We start from the raw sequence: 21251 nt of genomic DNA on the forward strand, positions 1-21251 counted from the left end.
CACACAGGAACAAGCAGGAAACAGGGAACAGCTGAAGACCAGTCAGCACTCAGCACAGGCAGAGGCACCTTTTAAATAGTCCGTCTGGCCCCAATCTTCACTGTGTGTGTGCACATGCGTTTGCCTGATCGTGCATTTCTGTGCACATGCACACGTCTATTCAACGGGAATTCCGTTACACTATCCATTGTGATGTTGTTTTGATATGCTATACACCCAATAAAAGTTTGCATGATTCCCTGTTTCACTGGAGTGCCGTCAACCCTTTTGTTTTATTGAGGTGGTGACAAAAGAATTATAAAAGTTAGAAGATCACATGTTCCATTATTCATTTTCTATATTGTAAGCGGGTTTAAAAATATGAAAACCAGTTGTAACAATTTCTATTATTTTTAGGGGGGCAAAAATTATGCAAAATTTTAACTGCATTATACATTACTAGAAAACAGCCCTGTTGTACGCTGTAAACTTTCCTGGTTGTCAGCCCCATGAAGCAACCCCCAAATGTCAGTTCCGACTTCTTTGTGAAGGATGTCTAGGAAGAGCAAAGGGCCTTTCTCGTAATAAAGGTCCATGAAGGTGAGGACAAAAGGCTTTTTACATGAAAAGGGACCACTGAGGTGAGAGCAACTGGACTATCTCGTGACAAAGGTCCATGAAGGTGAGGACAAAAGGCTTTTTACATGAAAAGGAACCACTGTGGTGAGAGCAAAGGGCCTTTCTGGTGATAAAGGTCCATGAAGGTGAGGACAAAAGGCTTTTTACGTGAAATGGGACCACTGAGGTGAGAGCAAAGGGCCTTTCTCGTGATAAAGGTCCATAAAGGTAAGGACAAAAGGCTTTTTACGTGAAATAAGACCACTGAGGTGAGAGCAAAGGGCCTTTCTCGTGATAAAGGTCCAAGAGGGTGAGGTCAAAAGTCTTTTTTACATGAAAAGGGACCACTGAGGTGAGAGCAAGGGGCCTTTCTCGTGATAAAGGTCCATGAAGGTGAGGACAAAAGGCTTTTTACATGAACAGGGACCACTAAAGTGAGAGCAACGGGCCTTTCCCATGGTAAAGGTCCAAGAGGGCAAAGGGTTTTTTGTCATCGTAAGGGTTTGTTAGTAGAGAGAGGGTAAAGGACTTTTCTCTTAATAGGAGTTCTTAAAGCAGAGGACAGAGGGCTTTTGTTTCTTTTTTTTTTTTTGAGATGTCTTCTATTACCTGTGGTATAATATTGGCAGCCAAAAGAGCATCCACCAGACGGATGTAGTAATTAAACCCTGGTTCATTGACAAAGTTCCGTGTTCCATCTGGGAGGATCCGTGACCAGGAAATAGAGAAGCGATAATGTGTGACTTTGAGATTTTTAAGACTGTTCATATCTTGCTCAAGTCGGTTGTAGCTATCACAGGCTACATCACCATTGTCATCACTGTCAATCCTCAATGGAAGATGCGTGAACTTATCCCAGATACTGAAACCTTTTCCATCAGCCCTCCAGGCACCTTCGATCTGAAGGACACAAAGGTCAGAAATGTTTGAGTACCACGTATAAGAGTGACTAAATTGAGTAAAAGAACTGTGTGTTCTCCATTGCAACCAAATCCTTCCTCATGCAGGTGATACAGTCATGCGTAATATATTATAGATTTGCAGGAAAGGAATAGTAGCAGCCATAATTATGATCGCTAGCTTGGTTTATTTTTCCATAATCCCATGTTTAAATGTAACAAGCTTAACCTTGTTTTAGGCTGCATTCACACTTGAGGGTTCGGTAGCTTGAATCTCCAAGCTCCACAAACGCTCAAACTTAAAAAATCAATTGTTCTCTATGGTGCCTGTTCGCGTGATCAGGTGTGAACAGGCACCATGGAGAACAACACAACAATACATAGTGACACATAGTTAGTCTGGCTAAAAAAAGACAAAAGTCCATCCAGTTCAACCATAGAAAAAAAAAAGTTATAATCCTATTCCCATTGTTGATCCAGAGGAAGGCAAAAAAACCCAGCAAAGCATGATCCAATTTGCTCCTGCTAGGAAAAAAATTCCTTCCTGATCCCCGGAGAGGCAATTGGATATTCCCTGGATCAACTTTACCTATAAATGTTATTATCCAGTTATATTCAGTGTATCTAAGAAAGAATCCAGGACTTTTTTGAAGCAATCCACTGAGCTGACTAGAACCAACTCTTGAGGGAGTCTATTCCACATTTTCACAGCTCTTACTGTGAAGAAACCTTTCCGTGTTTGGAGATTAAATTTCTTTTCCTCCAGAAGTAAAGAGTGCCCCCTTGTCCTCTGTGATGACCTCAGGGTGAATAGCTCTACACCGAGTTCACTATATGAACCACTGATGTATTATACATGGAGATCATATCCCCCCTTATGTATTATACATGGAGATCGTATCCCCCTTATGTATTATACATGGAGATCCTATCCCCCCTTATGTATTATACATGGAGATCATATCCCCCCTTATGTATTATACATGGAGATCATATCCCCCTTATGTATTATACATGGAGATCATATCCCCCCTTATGTATTATACATGGAGATTATATCCCCCCTTATGTATTATACATGGAGATCATATCCCCCCTTATGTATTATGCATGGAGATTATATCCCCCCTTATGTATTATACATGGAGATCATATCCCCCCTTATGTATTATACATGGTGATCATATCCCCCCTTATGTATTATACATGGAGATCATATCCCCCCTTATGTATTATACATGGTGATCATATCCCCCTTATGTATTATACATGGAGATCATATCCCCCCCTTATGTATTATACATGGAGATCATATCCCCCCTTATGTATTATACATGGAGATCATATCCCCCCTTATGTATTATACATGGAGATCATATCCCCCCCTTATGTATTATACATGGAGATCATATCCCCCCTTATGTATTATACATGGAGATCATATCCCCCTTATGTATTATACATGGAGATCATATCCCCCCCTTATGTATTATACATGGAGATCATATCCCCCCTTATGTATTATACATGGTGATCATATCCCCCTTATGTATTATACATGGAGATCATATCCCCCCTTATGTATTATACATGGAGATCATATCCCCCCTTATATATTATACATGGTGATCATATCCCCCCTTATATATTGTACATGTTTATTCTCTCAAGAGATAATAAATTCAGTTCCTCTAATCTTTCCTCATAGCTGAGCTCCTCCATGCCTCTTATCAGTTTGGTTTCCCTTCTCTGTACTTTCTCCAGTTCCCCAATGTTCTTTTTGTGAATTGGGGCCCAAAACTGAACTACATATTCCAGATGAGGTCTTACTAATGATTTGTACCGGGGAAATATGATATCTCTCTCTCTCTGGAGTCTCTTAATGTAAGAGAGGATTTTGCTCACTTTAGAAACCGCAGCTTAGCATTGCATGCGATTGATTTTTTTTAAGTTTGAGTTTTTTTGTAGCTTCGAGCTGCAAGCTACAAAACACTCAAGTGTGAATGCAGCCTCAGGATTTGGAAAAGAGTGAGAAAGGGTAGAACCTCTTCCAGGCTTTTATAGCTGCCCCAACCTTCAACAGAACAGGGTGTGAAGAGAGGTCTCACCAAGTAACAAAGGGTTAGAACCCCTGTTTGTTTTTTTATTGCTGTATGTGTCCCCATTGGTGGCTCTTTACTTCCTGTCTTGGTGACACCCCCTTTGTTAAAGTGGGACAGGGTATCACTAAGTGAGGAAGTGAAGGGAAATCTTACCAAATGAGGCACAGACAGCAATAAAAACTTGAAATGTGAAAGGTAAACTTCAAGGAAATGACTCTTGCAATGGGGCTGTCACTGAATTGCAAGGATTAAATGATCCATTATGCGTAGGATGGAAGCCACTTCTCTTCGGCACGCCATCCATTGGTCACACTCTGACTTCATCACATACAATGCAGGAGCAGCAATCCTGCACTGTAGGTAGGGAAGCTGAGGGCCTGTCCACAACCTGGAGCATTGGAGGGAAGAGGAAAGCACCAGGAAGCGAAGGATAAGGTAAGTAAAACTGATTTTTATTGTTCTCCTAGATCAGCAATGGGCAAACTAGGGCCCGCGGGCCATATACGGCCCGCGGACCTTTTAATCCGACCCGCGGAGCGTGATACTGTCAGGATGGCTGTCAGGATGTGTGTAGGCGGGGCAGCGTGACGAACGTGAGGGGAGGGGAGCTAGGCTCCTCTCACAGTCCGCCCTGAAGACCGGAACGGTGCGGGAACACGGCGAGAGGAACGCGCGGAGCAAAGGTAAGTAAATTGACACAGGGGGGACTTGGGGACTTAATATGGGGGATGAATTAATATGGGGAATGAATTACTATAGGGGGGATGAATTACTATAGGGGGGATGAATTACTATAGGGGGGATGAATTACTATGGGGGATGAATTACTATAGGGGGATGAATTACTATATGGGGGATGAATTACTATATGGGGGATGAATTACTATGGGGGATGAATTACTATGGGGGATGAATTACTATATGGGGGATGAATTACTATGGGGGATGAATTACTATGGGGGATGAATTACTATGGGATGAATTACTATGGGGGATGAATTACTATGGGGGATGAATTACTATATGGGGGATGAATTACTATATGGGGGATTAATTACTATGGGGGATGAATTACTATATGGGGGATGAATTACTATATGGGGGATTAATTACTATGCTTACTATGGGGGAATATTACTATACTTACTATGGATGACACATACACATCATTCATCTACTCTTGGTCCGGCCCCCGGGTCCAATATATGAACCCATTGCGGCCCTCAAGTCAAAAGGTTTGCCCACCCCTGGGCTAGACAAAAACAAGTGATTAACCCTTGTGTTGAGCAGAGAGCCACACTTCAAGGGTAATTTTTACATTTTCCCAGAGTTTAGATTTAGGCCTCATGCACACTGTAGCTGTCAAACGCCCATTTTACAGATGTTTGACGTTTTCTATTTCTTCTCCTAAATGCCCCTCTATGTTAGCCTATGTGTCCATGCACACATAGGCAATAACAGGCATTTAGGGGCAGAATTAAGAATGCAACTAAATCACGCTCAGGGGAGAAGCATTTGGGCAGAAAAAACACCCAAAGCGCCTAAACGCATATCAACATTCCTAAATGCTAGAAGCATTTAGCACTTGATCGGTAATTAATGTCAATGGCCAGAATAAATTATTATTTTGGCCAATGAAATGAATGAATGCCCAAATGCTTGAGGCGTTTGAAAAATGCAGCTTTAGGTGCATTTTTATCATTGCTTGTCTCCTGGCAGGAGAAAGGCGTTCAGAAGAGTCTACTGTACGTGAGGCCTAATGTTTCCCCACTGTATCCAACAGTGATGAAAAAAAAAAAATTGGCTAGATTTGGGTTTAAACCAAAATCTAGCCAAAATTTTTTTCTGACTTAAATCAGACATTTCTGCCTTAAATCACAAGTCATGTACTCTGTTCCTTTTTGCTAGTCACTTATGACCAATGCCTCTACTTAAAGTGGTTCTGAAGGCAGAGGTTTTTCTTGCCTTAATGCATTCTCTGCATTAACCTGTTCACACTGACAGTATGCAAAGATCCGACCTCTCGACGGCTCGGCCTTGACACCAAGAGGCCACATATTTGCGTACCAAATGCGTTCCCACATTTACCGGTGCCTAGCGGAAAGGTCCCGATCACTACATTTGATTGGGACCTTTCCGATCAAGTGACTGCTGTGACAGCCAATCACGGCGGTCACATGACCCTAAACCCAGCTACAGCTTCTGGAGTCACAAACCCCTTAAAGGGCCAGGAGGTGTCGGCACCAAGGGGTTAAGGTACAAATCCTTCTGCATGCATCTCTTCTCCCCAGGTCCCCATTAATACTTACCTGAGCCCCATTTTGATACAGCAATGTGAAGGAGAGCAAGAGCTTTCTTAGCTCTCTCCCTCCTCATTGGCTCAGAGACAGCAGTGAGAGCCATTGGCCCCTGCTGCTGTCAATAAGAGCCAGTGAGCAGAGAGTGGGGTGGTGAGGCTTAGTCATGCTCTGTGTGTCTAGCAGACATGAGTGCCCCATAGCAAGCCACTTGCTACTGGGGCACTCTGCAAGGGGGAGGAGCAAGGAGTGCCGGTGTGTAACCCAAGAAGAGGGGAATTGGGGCTGCTCTGTGCAAAACCATTGCGCAGAGCAGGTAACTATAACATGTTTGTTATTTAAAGAAAATTCAAATTGTGAATACACCTGTAATTATCTGTGGCTTATACAGTCAGGACCAGGGGCCGACTGACAACTCATGGGGCCCCTAGGCAATAGGGGATCATGATGCCCCTGTGTCCTTGCCCAAACTCAAAAAAGCCTATGAAAAAGGTACCGGGGCATCTCATGGGGCCCCCTACTGACCCCGGGCCCTCAGGCAGTGCCCGAGTTTCCAAATGGTCAGTGCGCCCCTGGTCAGGACCACTCAAAAAAACAAGTGCTCAGAAAAAAGGCTAAAATGCAGCACAATGTAGAGATCATAGGCATTAATTCCATAGAGTTCTTTATTTCACCATATTTTTCTCTCTTTACTTCCTGATTCGCTGCCAAGTTACATCACCTGGTAGGATGCTGAGGCCACGCTCCACGCAAAGTCTGGTCGAAACTCTCCATATAGAAACTTGTCTTCTTCTTTCAGAGGGAAACCTTTGTCTCGAATGATCTCAGCATAGTAAATGGCAGATCTTTTAGCTGTCCTCGGGCGGTTGGGGTTATTGAAGTCCACATGGTGTAGCCCAAAACGCACGGAGTACCCAGAATTCCATTCAAAGGTGTCCATCAAAGACCAGGCTGTGTAGCCCTTAAGATTCACCCCGTCTAAGGAGTAAGCTGTACAATAAATAATAGTTACTTCTGATCTCTGGGTGACTGGTGGCTTTGGTCACAGCACAAAAAAAATCAATACTGCATTAAGAAATAGGGGTCCATTCTCACCCCAGCACCGGTATTGTCATGAGCATTGGTGTGCGTTTTATTGTACAATGCATTGTTCATACACACTGCGGTGCATATTTTTAAAAAAATTATATTTTAAAAATATATATTTTTAAAATATATTCTTCAGATTTTTTTTAATATATAAAAAAGTAATTTTAACATATATTTTTACTTATATTTGTAAATGCATTCCAAAAATGTAGATTTGTATTTTTAAAGACATACAGTATATTTGAAATGTATTTTTAAAATTTTTTTTCATATATTTTGTAATAACAACGCATTTCAACATATATATATATATATATAGAGAGAGAGAGAGAGAGAGAGAGAGGAGAGAGAGAGAGAGAGAGAGAGAGAATATGGCCAAAATTGTAGCATTTCAAGTATATGTCAATATATTTGGGAAGAATATTTGTAAAATATAGTTTTCTTCCATATGGGTACCAACATGTCTTTGGAGTGTGGGAGGAAGCTGGAGTACCTGGAGGAAGCCCATGCAGGCACAAGGAGAACATGCAAGCTACAGGCAGGTGGTGCTGTGGTTGGGATTTGAACCAATGACCCTATTGCTGCCAAGCGGAAGTGCTAACCATTTAGCCACTTTGCTGCCCCTACTAGGCATATACTGCCCATACTAGGCATATACTGTAGGTTTATCTAGGTTATTCAATTGGTTGACTATCTCCACCCAAAACTTTTTTCTTTCATTTTTGGATAGAGTCTATAGGGGAGAGTTACTAAAACTTTAGCGTGTAAAATCTGGTGCAGCTCTGCGTAGAAAGCAATCATCTTCCAGGTTTTAGCCCTGGTTCACACTGCATGACAAGTCAAAACACATTTATTTCAATCGCGGCCATTCCAATCAATGTGACTCAAACCGCATCGACTTCAGAAAAGGTGTTTGCACTATTTTTATGCGACTTCAATGCAACTTAGAGCCCCATGGACTCTAATGTCGCATGAAAGTCACACTGCAGAGTTGCACTGGAAATCACATGTCGATGGGGTTGCAGCAGTGTGAACCAAGCCTTATTGTCAAAGCTTAACCACATGCTGACCCACCAGCAGTAATTTTACTGTGGGCGGGTAGCATGTACAGGCACCGTCACATACCTGTACGTGGGAGCTTTCTTCTGGGTTCAGGGCGCATGCCCCCCTTTCTACCACACCGCCGACTCCCACTGTGATTGGACACAGCAGGATTTTGTCAGCAGGTTTCAGCCAATGATTCCTGGCTAAAACCTGCTGATTGTGTGCGTCCAATGACAGCCTAGAGCCCTTTGTTGACAAACACATAGGGCTTTGTACAGAGGGAGCAATCTATTTCTTCTCTCTGCATTGCAAGGAACAAACAGATTTCTTAGTAAAAAGAAGCACTTTTTACACACATTAACACTTGTTAGGCACACAGTTAACCCATTGATTACTCTGAGATGTTAACCCCTTCCCAGACAGTATCATTAGTACAGTGATAGTGTATAATATGATTACCAATCGCTATTAGTGTCACTGGTGATGTCAGTGTCAGTTAGTCAGTTAGTGTATCTCCCATCCAGTGTCAAATAGTGTCAGATTTCCCGCCGCAGTATTACAGTCCTACTATAACTCTCTGATCACCGCCATTACTAGTATAAAAAAATAAATAAAGATGCCAGTATATATACCATAGTTTGTAAAGGCTATAACTTTCACACAAACCAGTCAATATGCACTTATTGGGATTTTTTTTTTTTTACCAAAGACATACATCAGCATACATTTGGCCAAATTTTATGAAGACATTAGAATTTTTTTATTTTTTTTTCCTGGATATGTTTTATAGCAGATAGTAAAAAAAAATGTTTTTTTCAAAATTTTTGGTCTTTTTATGTCTATATCGCAAAACATAAAAAAATCAGTGGTGATCAAATGCCACCAAAAGAAAGCTTTATTTGTGTGAATCAAATGAATAAATTTAGTTTGGGTACAGTGTTGCATGACAGCGCAATTACCAGTTAAAATATCGCAGTGCTGAATAGCAAAAAATGGCCTGGTCATGAAAGGGGGTAAAATATTCTTGCCTAAAAAATATTGTTTTTTATTTTTGTCTGTTTTCATTATATACAATAATAAAATAAATAAATAAATAAACCTCTGTGGTAATAAAATACCACCAAAAGAAAGCTCTATAAGTGTGAAAAAAAATTATATAAATTTCATTTGGGTACAGCATTGCATGACCAAGCAATTACAATTAAAGAAGCGCTGTGCTAAAGAGTAAAAAATGGCCTGGTCATGAAGGGGGTAAAATGTTCTTGCCTAAAAAATATTGTTTATTGTTTTTTTTTGTCTTATTTCATTATTTACAATAATATAAAAATAAATCTAAAACCCCTGTGGTAATCAAATACTACCAAAAGAGAGCTCTATTTGTGTGAAAAAAATTATATAAATTTTGTTTGGGTACAGTGTTGCATGACAGCGCAATTACCAGTTAAAATATCGCAGCGCTGAATAGCAAAAAATGGCCTGGTAATGAAGGAAGCAAAATGCTCTTGCCTAAAAAATGTTTTTTATTGTTATTTTTTTTGTCTTTTTTCATTATATACAATACAAAAATAAATAATTAAAAAAAAAATTGGTAATCAAATACCACTAAAAGAAAGCTCTATTTGTGTGAAAAAAAAATTATATAAATTTAATTTGGGTACAGCGTTGCATGACCAAGCAATTACAATTAAAGAAGCGCTGTGCTAAAGAGTAAAACATGGCCTGGTCATGAAGGGGGTAAAATGTTCTTGCCTAAAAAATATTGTTTATTGTTATTTTTTTTTTGCTTTTTTCATTATATACAATAATATAAAAATAAATAAATAAAAAAACCCTGTGGTAATCAAATACCACCAAAAGAAAGCTCTATTTGTGTGAAAAAAAATGATAGAAATTGTGTTTGGTAATTGCGCTGTCATGCAACACTGTACCCAAACACAATTTATATCATTTTTTTCACACAAATAGAGCTTTCTTTTGGTGGTATTTGATTACCACAGGGATTTTTTATTTATTTATTTTTATATTATTGTATATAATGAAAAAAGCAAAGAAAAAAAATAACAATAAACAATATTTTTTAGGCAAGAACATTTTACCCCCTTCATGACCAGGCCATGTTTTACTCTTTAGCACAGCGCTTCTTTAATTGTAATTGCTTGGTCATGCAACGCTGTACCCAAATTAAATTTATATAATTTTTTTTTCACACAAATAGAGCTTTCTTTTAGTGGTATTCGATTACCAATTTTTTTTTTAATTATTTATTTTTGTATTGTATATAATGAAAAAAGATAAAAAAAATAACAATAAACAACATTTTTTAGGCAAGAACATTTTACCCCCTTCATGACCAGGCCATTTTTTGCTATTCAGCACTGCGATATTTTAACTGGTAATTGTGCTGTCATGCAACACTGTACCCAGTTAAAATATCGCAGTGCTGAATAGCAAAAAATGGCCTGGTCATGAAGGGGGTAAAATGTTCTTGCCTAAAAAATATTGTTTATTTTCTTTTTTGTCTTTTTCATTATATGCAATAAATAAAAAAAACCCAGTGGTAATCAAATACTACTAAAAGAAAGCTATATTTGTGTAGAAAAAAATGATATACATTTCATTTGGGTACAGCGTTGCATGACCGAGCAATTACAATTAAACACGTGCTATGCTAAAGAGTAAAAAATGGCCTGGTCATGAAGGGGGTAAAATGTTCTTGCCTAAAAAATATTGTTTATTGTTATTTTTTTTGTCTTTTTTCATTATATACAATAATACAAAAACAAATAAATAAAAACCCCTGTGGTAATCAAATACCACCAAAAGAAAGCTCTATAAGTGTGAAAAAAAATTATATAAATTTCATTTGGGTACAGCATTGCATGACCAAGCAATTACAATTAAAGAAGGGCTGTGCTAAAGAGTAAAAAATGGCCTGGTCATGAAGGGGGTAAAATGTTCTTGCCTAAAAAATATTGTTTATTGTTTTTTTTTGTCTTTTTTCATTATTTACAATAATATAAAAATAAATCTAAAACCCCTGTGGTAATCAAATACTACCAAAAGAGAGCTCTATTTGTGTGGAAAAAGTATATAAATTTAATTTGGGTACAGCGTTGCATGACCGAGTAATTACAATTAAAGCAGCGCTGTGATAAACAATAAAAAATGGCCTGGTCACCAGGCGGGTAAAACGTTCCAGTGCTCAAGTGATTTATTGAAGGTACAGCGTTGCATGACTGAGTAATTACAATTAAAGCAGCGCTGTGCTAAAGAATAAAAGATGGCCTGGTCACCAGGCAGGTAAAACGTTCCAGTGCTCAAGTGATTTATTGAAGTTAGAAGATGATTGGCTTCCATGCAGAGCTGCACCAGATTCTGAGCCCACCGGTTGTAGTAAATCTCCCCCAGTGTCTCCTCTGTGATTTCTCCTCACTTCCTATACTGGATACTCTTATAACAGAAAGCAGTAGAAACATGGCAAAGGTTCTAACATTCTAATGGCCTACAAAATAGGTCTTTATATTGGAGTTTGTGTTCCCATTGGAAAGATTTTCTTCCTAACTCACTTACTTACAAAAACTTAAAAAAACATACAAAAAAACTTTCCTTCATTATCATATTAATACATTAAACTGGACAATGCATGTAACTGTAGATTGTTCCTGAAGAAGGGCTAGCACACGATCTCGTTGGTTGCAACAGCACATTAATTGTTTGTCCTTTATTGGCACATCTGAGTACCTAGTCATACTGATTAAATACTGAAAAAGCCACTAGGCCATATTTGATAGAAATGACAGAGACAGGAATACATAGTATATTAAAACCTACCTTTTAAAGCCTCATCGATATAGGTCTTGTAGAAAAATATGCGAGCAGTGTCTTCATAATCAGGGCTACTGCTAGTGGCAACTCCATTTTCAGTGATGTATATGGCAACATCTCCGTATTCTTCTTTTACCCAGTTAAGCAGTCTCCTTGTCCCCCAAGCTACTGCCCTTTGCACGGAAATTGCTGTTGTTGGCCAGTTATTGTTAACCTCTGTTTCCAGGTCTATATCATTTTCAAAAGATTCCGGGGTCAACCTGAGTGTTTTGTGCTTAACTATTTTGGTGGTATAGATGTTAATAGAGAAGACATCAGCTGTGCCCTGGATGTAGGCCTTCTCTTCCTCTGTAAAAGCTGGAAGCCTTGAAGTTGGGAGACCCTGCAGGGCACTCTTGTTAGCCACTTGCCACTTCATGGCCTCTGGGTAATCACCATTTTTGAAGATGGGGTGAGCAAACCACCCCAGAGTAAACTGCAGGTAGCGGTCAGCGGCATCGATGTCCCTCTGTAGCTGGTAGTCTTTAGGTTCTACCCACTCTGTGTTGAGGCTCAGTGAGATTACACCTCCTTGGCTACCTCGATAATTCTCATCATAGGTATGGTAGACCCTGGCATGGACCTTCAGCAAGTTGTGTGCTACTCTATATGGAGCAGAACCAGGCTCCTTTATAGAAGGTGGGATCAGACCAAGGCCATAACCAGCTGTCACGATGCTGTGAGGCTGGTTAAATGTCATCCAGAACTTGACTCTATCTCCAAATGTCTTAAAACAAAAGTCTGCATAGTTATGAAAAGCATCAAGGACTGTATCATTCTGCCAGCCACCCAAATCCTCTAGGGCTTGAGGAAGATCGTAGTGGAATAGAGTGACCATTGGAGAGATGTTGTTTGCTAGAAGGCCATCAATAAGTTTATTGTAATACTCAACACCTTTATCATTGGGCGTGCCTTGCCCTGCTGGGAAGATTCTGGACCATGAAATAGAGAATCGGTAACTGTTCACTCCTAGAGACTTTAACATGTAGAGGTCAGCATCTAACTGGTGGTAACTATCACATGCTATGTCACCAGTGGCATTATTTTCAATATTTCCCGGAATTTTGGTGAATTTGTCCCAGGTACTTGGCCCTTTTCCATCTGCATCCCATCCTCCTTCCACCTGATAAGCTGATGTTGACACTCCCCATTTAAAATCATGTGGAAAGGTAGCATAATGATACATGTCTCTTTCAAAGGCAGTTTGCCCTGAAAATTTCTCCCACACAACTTTTGCCTTTGATGGGACATTTGAAGCTGAGAGGGGTGCTAGCTTTCTTGCAGATGGCCAACTTATGCTTGAAGCTTTGGGATTAGCGGACTTAGATTTTGTAAAACCATTATTCTCAATAATTGAGTTGAATAAATATGCAGATTTCTTGGGAGTCCGTTGTCTGTTTGAATTCCCAAAATCCACATAATGAAGACCAAACCTCTGGCTGTATCCCTGAGGACCCTCAAACCCATCCAGCAGGGACCGGACTACATATGAATTTACGGATACATTATCAGTCTTGATGGCTGCAAAAAAAAAAACATTTCAAGAATGTAAGTCGGAACTGAGGTCATTGAGGAGTGTCGTTTTGCCTGAAACTTGGTGGAGTTAAAGAATAGGTCTCTCTGAAATTAGATTTACACACCTCTGCAACACAGTACAACTCTGTCTGACAGGATAGGAGACCTGATTTTCCTCTGCTGCTGTTAAAGAAGTTCTCAAGGCAGAACGTTTTTACCTTAATGCATTCTATGCATTAAGGTAAAAAACCTTCTGGATGCAGCTCCCCCCCCCCCAGACTCCCCATTATACTTATCTGAACCCCATCTCGAGCCAGCACTGTGCATGAGAGCAGTGGCTCTCCTGGGTCTCTTTCTTCCTATTGGCTCACACAGCAGCAAGAGCTATTGGTTCCTGCTGCTGTCAATCACGGCCCGTGAGCCGATGAGAAAAGAGTGGGTATGGGATCAAGACATGAGATGGACAATGTCCATTCACAAGAGCACGACTTAGACACTTTTAAAATCCTGCCATAGACAGTAATGTAGACCAGCCTTTTTCAACCAGGGTGCCTTCAGGTGTCTTCAGGGGTGCCTTGGCAAAATGCCTAAAAATTGCCCAAAAATTGTATACAAGCCAGCCGGAGGATCAAGCCTGCCTTTTAATTACATAAAGCCAAAGGTTTTTATTGTTCACCATTACAACCTTTTAGACGATGACGTCCTAACAACCAATGATGTCATTTATTGATAAGGAGGACATTGGATGTCTACATAACATCCTTGTTTGCTCCTCCTTTGCCCCCTCCGCCAGCAATGGGGTCACATTAGCGGAGTGAGGGAGAGCAACTAAGGGAGAAGAGAAACATTGAAATACTAGTCAGTAAGTACCAGTTTGTGAAAATATATTTGCTTTGGAGGGATATATCACCTCTAACGTTTGGTGTCCTGTATGTGTGGATGTTGCTGCAACAAGTAAGACAATTATTTTTGTTTTTTACATTTTAGAATAGAGTGACTCGAGATTGTGCAGATTTTACAGGGTGCCTTGACTGAAAAAGATTGAGAAACACTGATGTAGACTATATTCTACTAAATCCATAACCAGGGGCGGACTGACCATTTAAGCACTCGGGCACTGCCCGAGGGCCCAGGGTCAGTAGGGGGCCCCATGAGATGCCCCTGGTACCTTTTCTAGGCTTTTTTGGGCGTGGTTTGAGTGTGGGCAAGGACACAGGGGCCCCATGATCCCCTATTGCCCGGGGGCCCCATGCGTTGTCAGTCCGCCCCTGTCCATAACTATATTGTTATGAACTTTTTTTGCTATAACATTTAAATACATTACCTTTAAGGGCCTCATTGACATAGGCATTCAGGTACTCTGCTCTTTCTTTGTCATTGAAAGCATCTCCAGTCATGGACGCTGGCATTCCATTTCCGGTTATGTATATTGACAGACCTGTTTTCCAATACTCTTCCTTGACAAAATTTAGAAGCCTCCTAAAGCCCCATGGCACTACTGAGATCCATGAAGAGGCGGTGGTTGGCCAAGAAGGATCGACATGTTGAGAAAACCCTCCAATAAAATCATAACTGTTCTCGCAAACAGAGCTGCTGGAAGCGTTGATTAGCCGGGATGTGTAGTGGGAGATGCCGATAAAGTCTGCAGTTCCCTGAATATAGGTCTTCTCAGCTTCACTGAAGGTGGGCAGTGGAGCCACTATGTTGGGGCACTGGATATTTTTCTGGTGTACCTGTGCCTTCAGAACCTCTGGGTAATCTCCGTTCGCCAGAATAGGATGAGCGAACCATCCCAGCATGAACTGGACATATCGCTCTGCAGCGCTCACACTTTCTGGGTCATTGGCAGTTTCCGGCTCTGCCCAATCGGAATTCAAAGAGATGCCCACCAGCCCATGCTGTTGGCCACGGTAGTTATCATTGTAGATGTGCCAGGCCTTGGCATGAGCTTTCACAATGTTGTGAGTCACCTTTATAAGAAAGAATTGGATTAAAACAGTGGTATTGCATGTTACATGTTAACATGTTAGTGCAGCACTGCATTTTTAAAACAAAAGGCTTTCATATATAACTATTTCCAACAAACACATAAACAAGGAATATATACATTTTATGACAGTGGGTGCCATGGACCATTTTACTGTTTGACAGTACATATAAAACCTGAGTTTATTTGTTCCCATAAGTAAAACACCATGGAAAACATGGCTTCTGTGGAGTAGAGATTGGAGAGCTTTAGAACAGTACAGCCTTTCAATATATGGTGAGACTCTTAGCCAAAGCGATTTTTCTAAAGGTAATCTCTAGGCCTGACCTACTAACCTCCCTCTCCTCCTCTACAGCATGACCCAACAAGCTTCTAAGATTATTGCAGAGGCTGGGAGGAGAGATCAGTAGAATAGGGAACTAGGGAACCTAGGGAACTTCCTAATGAGGTAGGCATGCCCCCCCCCAGAAATACATCTCCCATAAGTCTTTTCATAGCACACAGTATGCATGTGGAAGGAGATAGAAAGGGGCTTAGATAGTTCTGTAGCCCAGCAGGAGAGAACCCAGATAGTGCTGACAATGCTGCTTGGGATTCCAGTGTAGAAGAGAGAAAACTATCAACCTATAAAGTGTGGGGCCGACTTTAACAAGCAGTAGCTATGTTTTAAAACAAACTCTCTCTGACCTCTGTAGCTTCAAGCACTATGGAGTAACTAATCCTCTAAATTTACAGCATACCAGCTGTTTTCCCCCCTGTTAGCACTGAGTTGGCTGCCACCAGCCTCCTAATCTCTAATGTAAACACAAAGCAGTTGCCTTGGGAAGGGGAGTGCTGAGACCTGATTTGGAGAATTCCACTGCTTTCTGAATTTTGAGAATGAATTTCTTCACAGTGCCTGCAGCTACAGATGTCAATGAAGGTCTCTTCTATTAGACCTCATGCACACAGGGCATTTTTGTAGCCACTTTTAGGGGTGTCAGGTCGTTTTTTTTTTAAACTGCTTGTTAATGCCTCCTCATGTTATCCTAGGTGTTCATGCACACATAGATTTTTAGGAGCTTCTAGTGGCAGCAGCGTTTACAAGCAGGGCAAAAAAACCCCCCAGGGCCAGTGCGTCCAGGAGCAGCAGTGTTTTTGCAGAAAAAAAAACCCTTGACGCATGTAAACGTGTGTTAACGCTAGGCGTGTTTAGGGATTGAGGGTTAATTTGTTTTAATGGCCAGAATAAATGATTATTCTGTCCAATTAAATGAATTAACACCCAAGCACTTGACACCTGTAAACATGCCTAAGCGCTTGTAAACGCGTTCGGTACTTTTACGAGCATCAGGCGTCTTTTCAGCAGAAACGCTACCGCCAGTAGGAAGGCTTCTAGAAGAGTTTTTTAATGTCCTGTGTGCACTAGGCATTAAAATGAACAGATATTTTAATTTTTGTAAGAGGTTAATGAGGTAAATTTTTTGAGTGACTGACAAGGTAACTTTAAAACAAAAATGACCTTGTTAGTCACTTAACCTCCTCGGCGGTATGATTATTTCCGATCTTTGGTGCTGAAAGCGGTACCATTTTTTTGCATGGAAATATGTAGTTTTTTATTGTAGGCTGTAATTTTTAGGAATAACTCACTGAAATCTGTTCCAACAAGAGTCTAGTAAACATCCCGGGTATGATAAAACTTGAAACACAAAATCATAAATTATAATTTAATTAATAATCATATAAAATAATAATATAAGAATAATAAATTTAATTCAATAATATAATCAAACCAAAAACACTGAAATTTGAAATACAGAGGCAAATTCGCACATTGCTGAGCAAAGTCGCAAAATCGTTTTCAGTGTCTGATGACGAATTTCCCCCACGAATCATTATCACTCAATTCTGCAAGTGGTTGTAATTTACTATTGCTGTTCTCAAGCCGGTCTAAAACCGCTTTTGACATAAAGGGACGCTTTTTGGACACCATGGACTTTTCTAAGTTTCCAGGCAGAAAGAACAGTCAAAATGCAGGCAGGGCGCAGGACAAAGCACTCGGGACAAAATGTATGTGAAATGTATTGAAACAGCAATGTTTTACTATATAATAATCATTTTTTAAAAAATTACATTTTTTAAAAATTTCAAATTTGCCGCCGGTTCCGGCGCCCGTACGTCCCGACGTCACAGGGACCGGAACACGGAAGCCGGAGGAGATGGCCGGGGACGCTGCAGGGGACACATCGCGGGAGCGAAGGACAAGGTAAGCGCTGCAGGGACTCCCTGAGCAACGCCGCATGGTAAGCCCGAGTGTAGCTCGGGGTTACCGCTCTTGGTACTGAAATTTTACCCCGAGCTACACTCGGGAATACCGCCAGGGAGGTTAAAAAAAATGAAAAAGTTGTTCACTGTAATAGAAGAGTGAGCAAAAGGAGATCCAGGTATCTGACACTCCAGGAAGTGTTGAATGTTTAAGGCACGGCTCTCACTGCCGCGTGTTGGGATCCGACTCGTGACACCCCAAATCGCATGACATGTGAAATCCCTTGAGTCAATGAGAGCTGTCTTAACCTCCCTGGCGGTATGATTATTTCAGATTTTTGGTGCTGAAAGCGGTACCATTTTTTTGCATGGAAATATGTATTTTTTTAATTGTAGGCCTGTAATTTTTAGGAAAAACTCACTGAAATCTGTCCGAACAAGAGTCTAGTAAACATCCCGGGTATGATAAAATTTGAAACACAAAATCATAAATTATAATTTAATAAATAATCATAAAAATAATAAAAAATGTAATTCAATAATATAATCAAACCAAAATCACCGAAATTTGAAATATAGCGCCAAGTTCGCACATCACTGAGCTCAGTCGCAGAATCGTTTTCAGTGTCTGATGACGAATTTCCCCACGAATCATTATCACTCAATTCTGCAAGTGGTTCTGATTTACTATCGCTGTTCTCCGAACAGACAAAATGCAGGCAGGGCACAGGACAAAGCACTCGGGACAAAATGTATGTGAAATTGGTTGAGACAGCAATGTTTTACTATGTAAAATGTAAAAAAAAAAAAATGACATTTTTTAAAATTTTTAAATTTCCCGCCGCCGGAGGCGGCGGCGCTCGTACGACCCGACGTCACAGGGACAGGACACAGAAGCCGGATGCCAGCATCGGCCGGAGGAGATGGCCGGGGACGCTGCAGGGGACACATCGTGGGAGCGCAGGATAAGGTAAGTGAAGCACAAATACCGGAGCAGTGCCGCATGGTATTCCCGAGTGTAGCTCGGGGTTACCGCTCTTGGTACTGAAATGTTACCCCGAGCTACACTCGGGAATACCGCCAAGGAGGTTAATTGGCACTACTGAAGTCGCTCCGACTTTAGGAAAGGTTCCTGTACTACTTCAAGGCGACTTCTATCTTGTGTCCGTAGACTTTAATAGAAGTCGCCTCCAAGCCAGATCCTCATCTATATTGATGTGATTTGGATCCGACATTACAGGAAGATTACCCAGGCATTCCCTGAAAGTTGCTTCAGAGTTGCTTTGGAGGTGCTTTAGAGTTGCTTCAAAATAGTACTCAAGTCGCCTGGCAAAGCCTCACTGTAAGTCATGCGACTTTCAGGTTGTAGTAGTGTGAACAGAGACTAAGACTTATGAGTATAACAGCTGCATCTCTCCTGTGAGAAAAGCTATTACAGTTTTTTTAATGTCCATAGTCTGACCACAGTTCAACTTTAACCTGATCATAAAAAGCTACACCATAGCTTGTCTATAAAGAATGACATCATGGAATTTTGGTGTGTGTATGGATATGTATGTATATTTATATATATATATATATATATATATATATATATATATATATTCATAAAGCTCTCAAGTTTGTGTACCTTGAATGATGCATTCCCCGGATCCTGAATCTTAGGAGCATGTTCTCCAGTTCCATAACCAGCATAACTGACCACCCAAGGTTCATGGAAGGTGATCCAGTGTTTCACTCGGTCTCCGAAGCTGCTAAAGCAGAAATCAGCATATTCAGCGAACGCATCAATGATGACTTCGTTCTGCCAGCCTCCCGACTCCTGTAAGGCTTGAGGCAGATCCCAGTGGTACAATGTCACCATTGGTTCGATTTGTTCTTCTATTAATCTGTCAATCAGTGTGTTGTAGTATTTCACCCCCTCTGAGCTGACTCTGGACTTAAGTCCTGTTGGGAAGATCCGGGACCAGGAGATGGAGAAATGGTAGGTCTTGGCCTGTAGACCTTTCAACAGATATACATCATAGTCAATCTTGTTGTAGCTATCAGAGGCCACATCTGCAGTAGCATTGTCATGAGAGTGGCCATGTTGTCCAAACACGTCCCAGATAGACTGCCCTCTTCCTCCCTCGGTCCAGCCACCTTCTACTTTAAAGGCTGCGGTAGATGTGCCCCACAAGAAGTCATTTGGAAATGTACCAGGCAAGAAGGCATCACGGTCTGCTGGAGTTTGGCTGGCGAACTTCTCCCACACTGTGGTGAACGCAGACTGTGAGGATAAAGACTTGTCTGGCTGCTCTTTTGACCTGCAATGGAAAAGTAACTAAAGTACGCTTCTTTAAAGTTATCATATGGAAAAAACGAGTCTTATTGTATTTAGGTGTCCGTTTATGAACCAGCGGTAATAGATCACTGCCCAGTTCTCTGGCATTCTCGGAGAACACAGATCTCCTGTGAATGCCGTTTATGAAGCAGTTCTCCGAACGAAGGGAGAACGGTCTCCAAATGCTGGAGAACGGTCTCCAAACGCTGGAAAACGCTGATTTTACTATAGTCTCACGAGATTAGAGTAAAAGATCAGTTTACTAAGCAGAGGTAAATTATTGCTGCTTAGTTTGCGGTCCCTCCGATTCTCCAGCTCTGGGCTGGAGAATCTGGAGGGAGAACACAGATCTCCAGTGAAGGGCTGAACATGTTCTAGCTGATCTCCTGAGTGTCATAAACTGTGAATGACCAGAGAATAGCTGCGATCCTCTGAATCTCAGCTATTCTCTGTGTCATAATCGGACACCTAAAGCTGGGCCATATGTAGCTATGTAAAAATATACCATACCTGGAATCCTTTGAATATGAATGAATATCACGCTATATACATGTTTTGATGACCATCTGACCAACCAGACTATGTGGAAACTAAACTTACATTTTTATTATTTTGGCATTTTCCTTTGTGTCAACGCTAGGCACAATATTTAGATCTGTCTCTGCTAATTCTTATACCAATTTAAAAAAAAGAATCTTTTCTTCAAAATTCAAGCTGTAGTCTCACCTTATTTTAAAATCATGTGACTGAAACAGAAATTCATTGATGTCGTAGCCCAAGAAAACAGCTCCATTGTCAATCACCGCTGCAAAAATAAAACTTAGGTCAGGAATAGAACATATAGAAATAAAGAACCAGCGCCACGGAAATTGTATAAAACAGTAAGCTGCAAAACCTAGCCTATAAACTTATAGGATATACAAAACTTCAAAAAAATAGGTTGCGCTTAAATACATGCAAAAGTATAACAAGAATATAAATAACAAAACAATAAGAAACAATATTTTAAATCAAAATAAAATCCAGCAAAAACGAAAAAGTCCAAAAGTTCAAATAATCAATAATGTCCAAAATAATTCATCACCAAGTAAATCCACCACCAAAAATGGTTAAATAGAACTCACCAGAGTAATATGCTGATTGTTGAAAAACCAGCATATAGTATTTGTTACTCTGGGAGCAATGATTAATATGGTGACAGCAACACTGAAGAAATGAGGGATGAACTCCAACAGATGATGTGCTGCAAAGCTGAAAATCCAATCCAAAGGTGATAGTATTCAAACTGAG

General features: G+C 40.6%; 1 protein-coding gene across 1 annotated transcript in view; it reads right to left on the bottom strand.

Annotated features, from left to right (window-relative positions):
- Positions 1 to 21251, bottom strand: part of LOC149432951 (lactase/phlorizin hydrolase-like) — an 84136-nt gene that overhangs the window by 37921 nt on the left and 24964 nt on the right. Inside the window, exons 5-10 of the mRNA XM_089664775.1 lie at positions 20688 to 20766; positions 19269 to 19944; positions 14732 to 15377; positions 11860 to 13413; positions 6617 to 6885; positions 1207 to 1497 (exon numbers count right to left, since the gene is read on the bottom strand). Coding sequence (XP_089520901.1) covers positions 1207 to 1497; positions 6617 to 6885; positions 11860 to 13413; positions 14732 to 15377; positions 19269 to 19944; positions 20688 to 20766 — 3515 coding nt within the window. The remainder of the gene's footprint in view (positions 1 to 1206; positions 1498 to 6616; positions 6886 to 11859; positions 13414 to 14731; positions 15378 to 19268; positions 19945 to 20687; positions 20767 to 21251) is intronic.

Source organism: Staurois parvus, unplaced genomic scaffold (assembly GCF_062004578.1).
Source record: "Staurois parvus isolate SC_StPar_1 unplaced genomic scaffold, SC_StPar_1.0 ptg002034l, whole genome shotgun sequence".
In the NCBI taxonomy this organism is placed as follows: Eukaryota; Metazoa; Chordata; class Amphibia; order Anura; family Ranidae; genus Staurois; species Staurois parvus.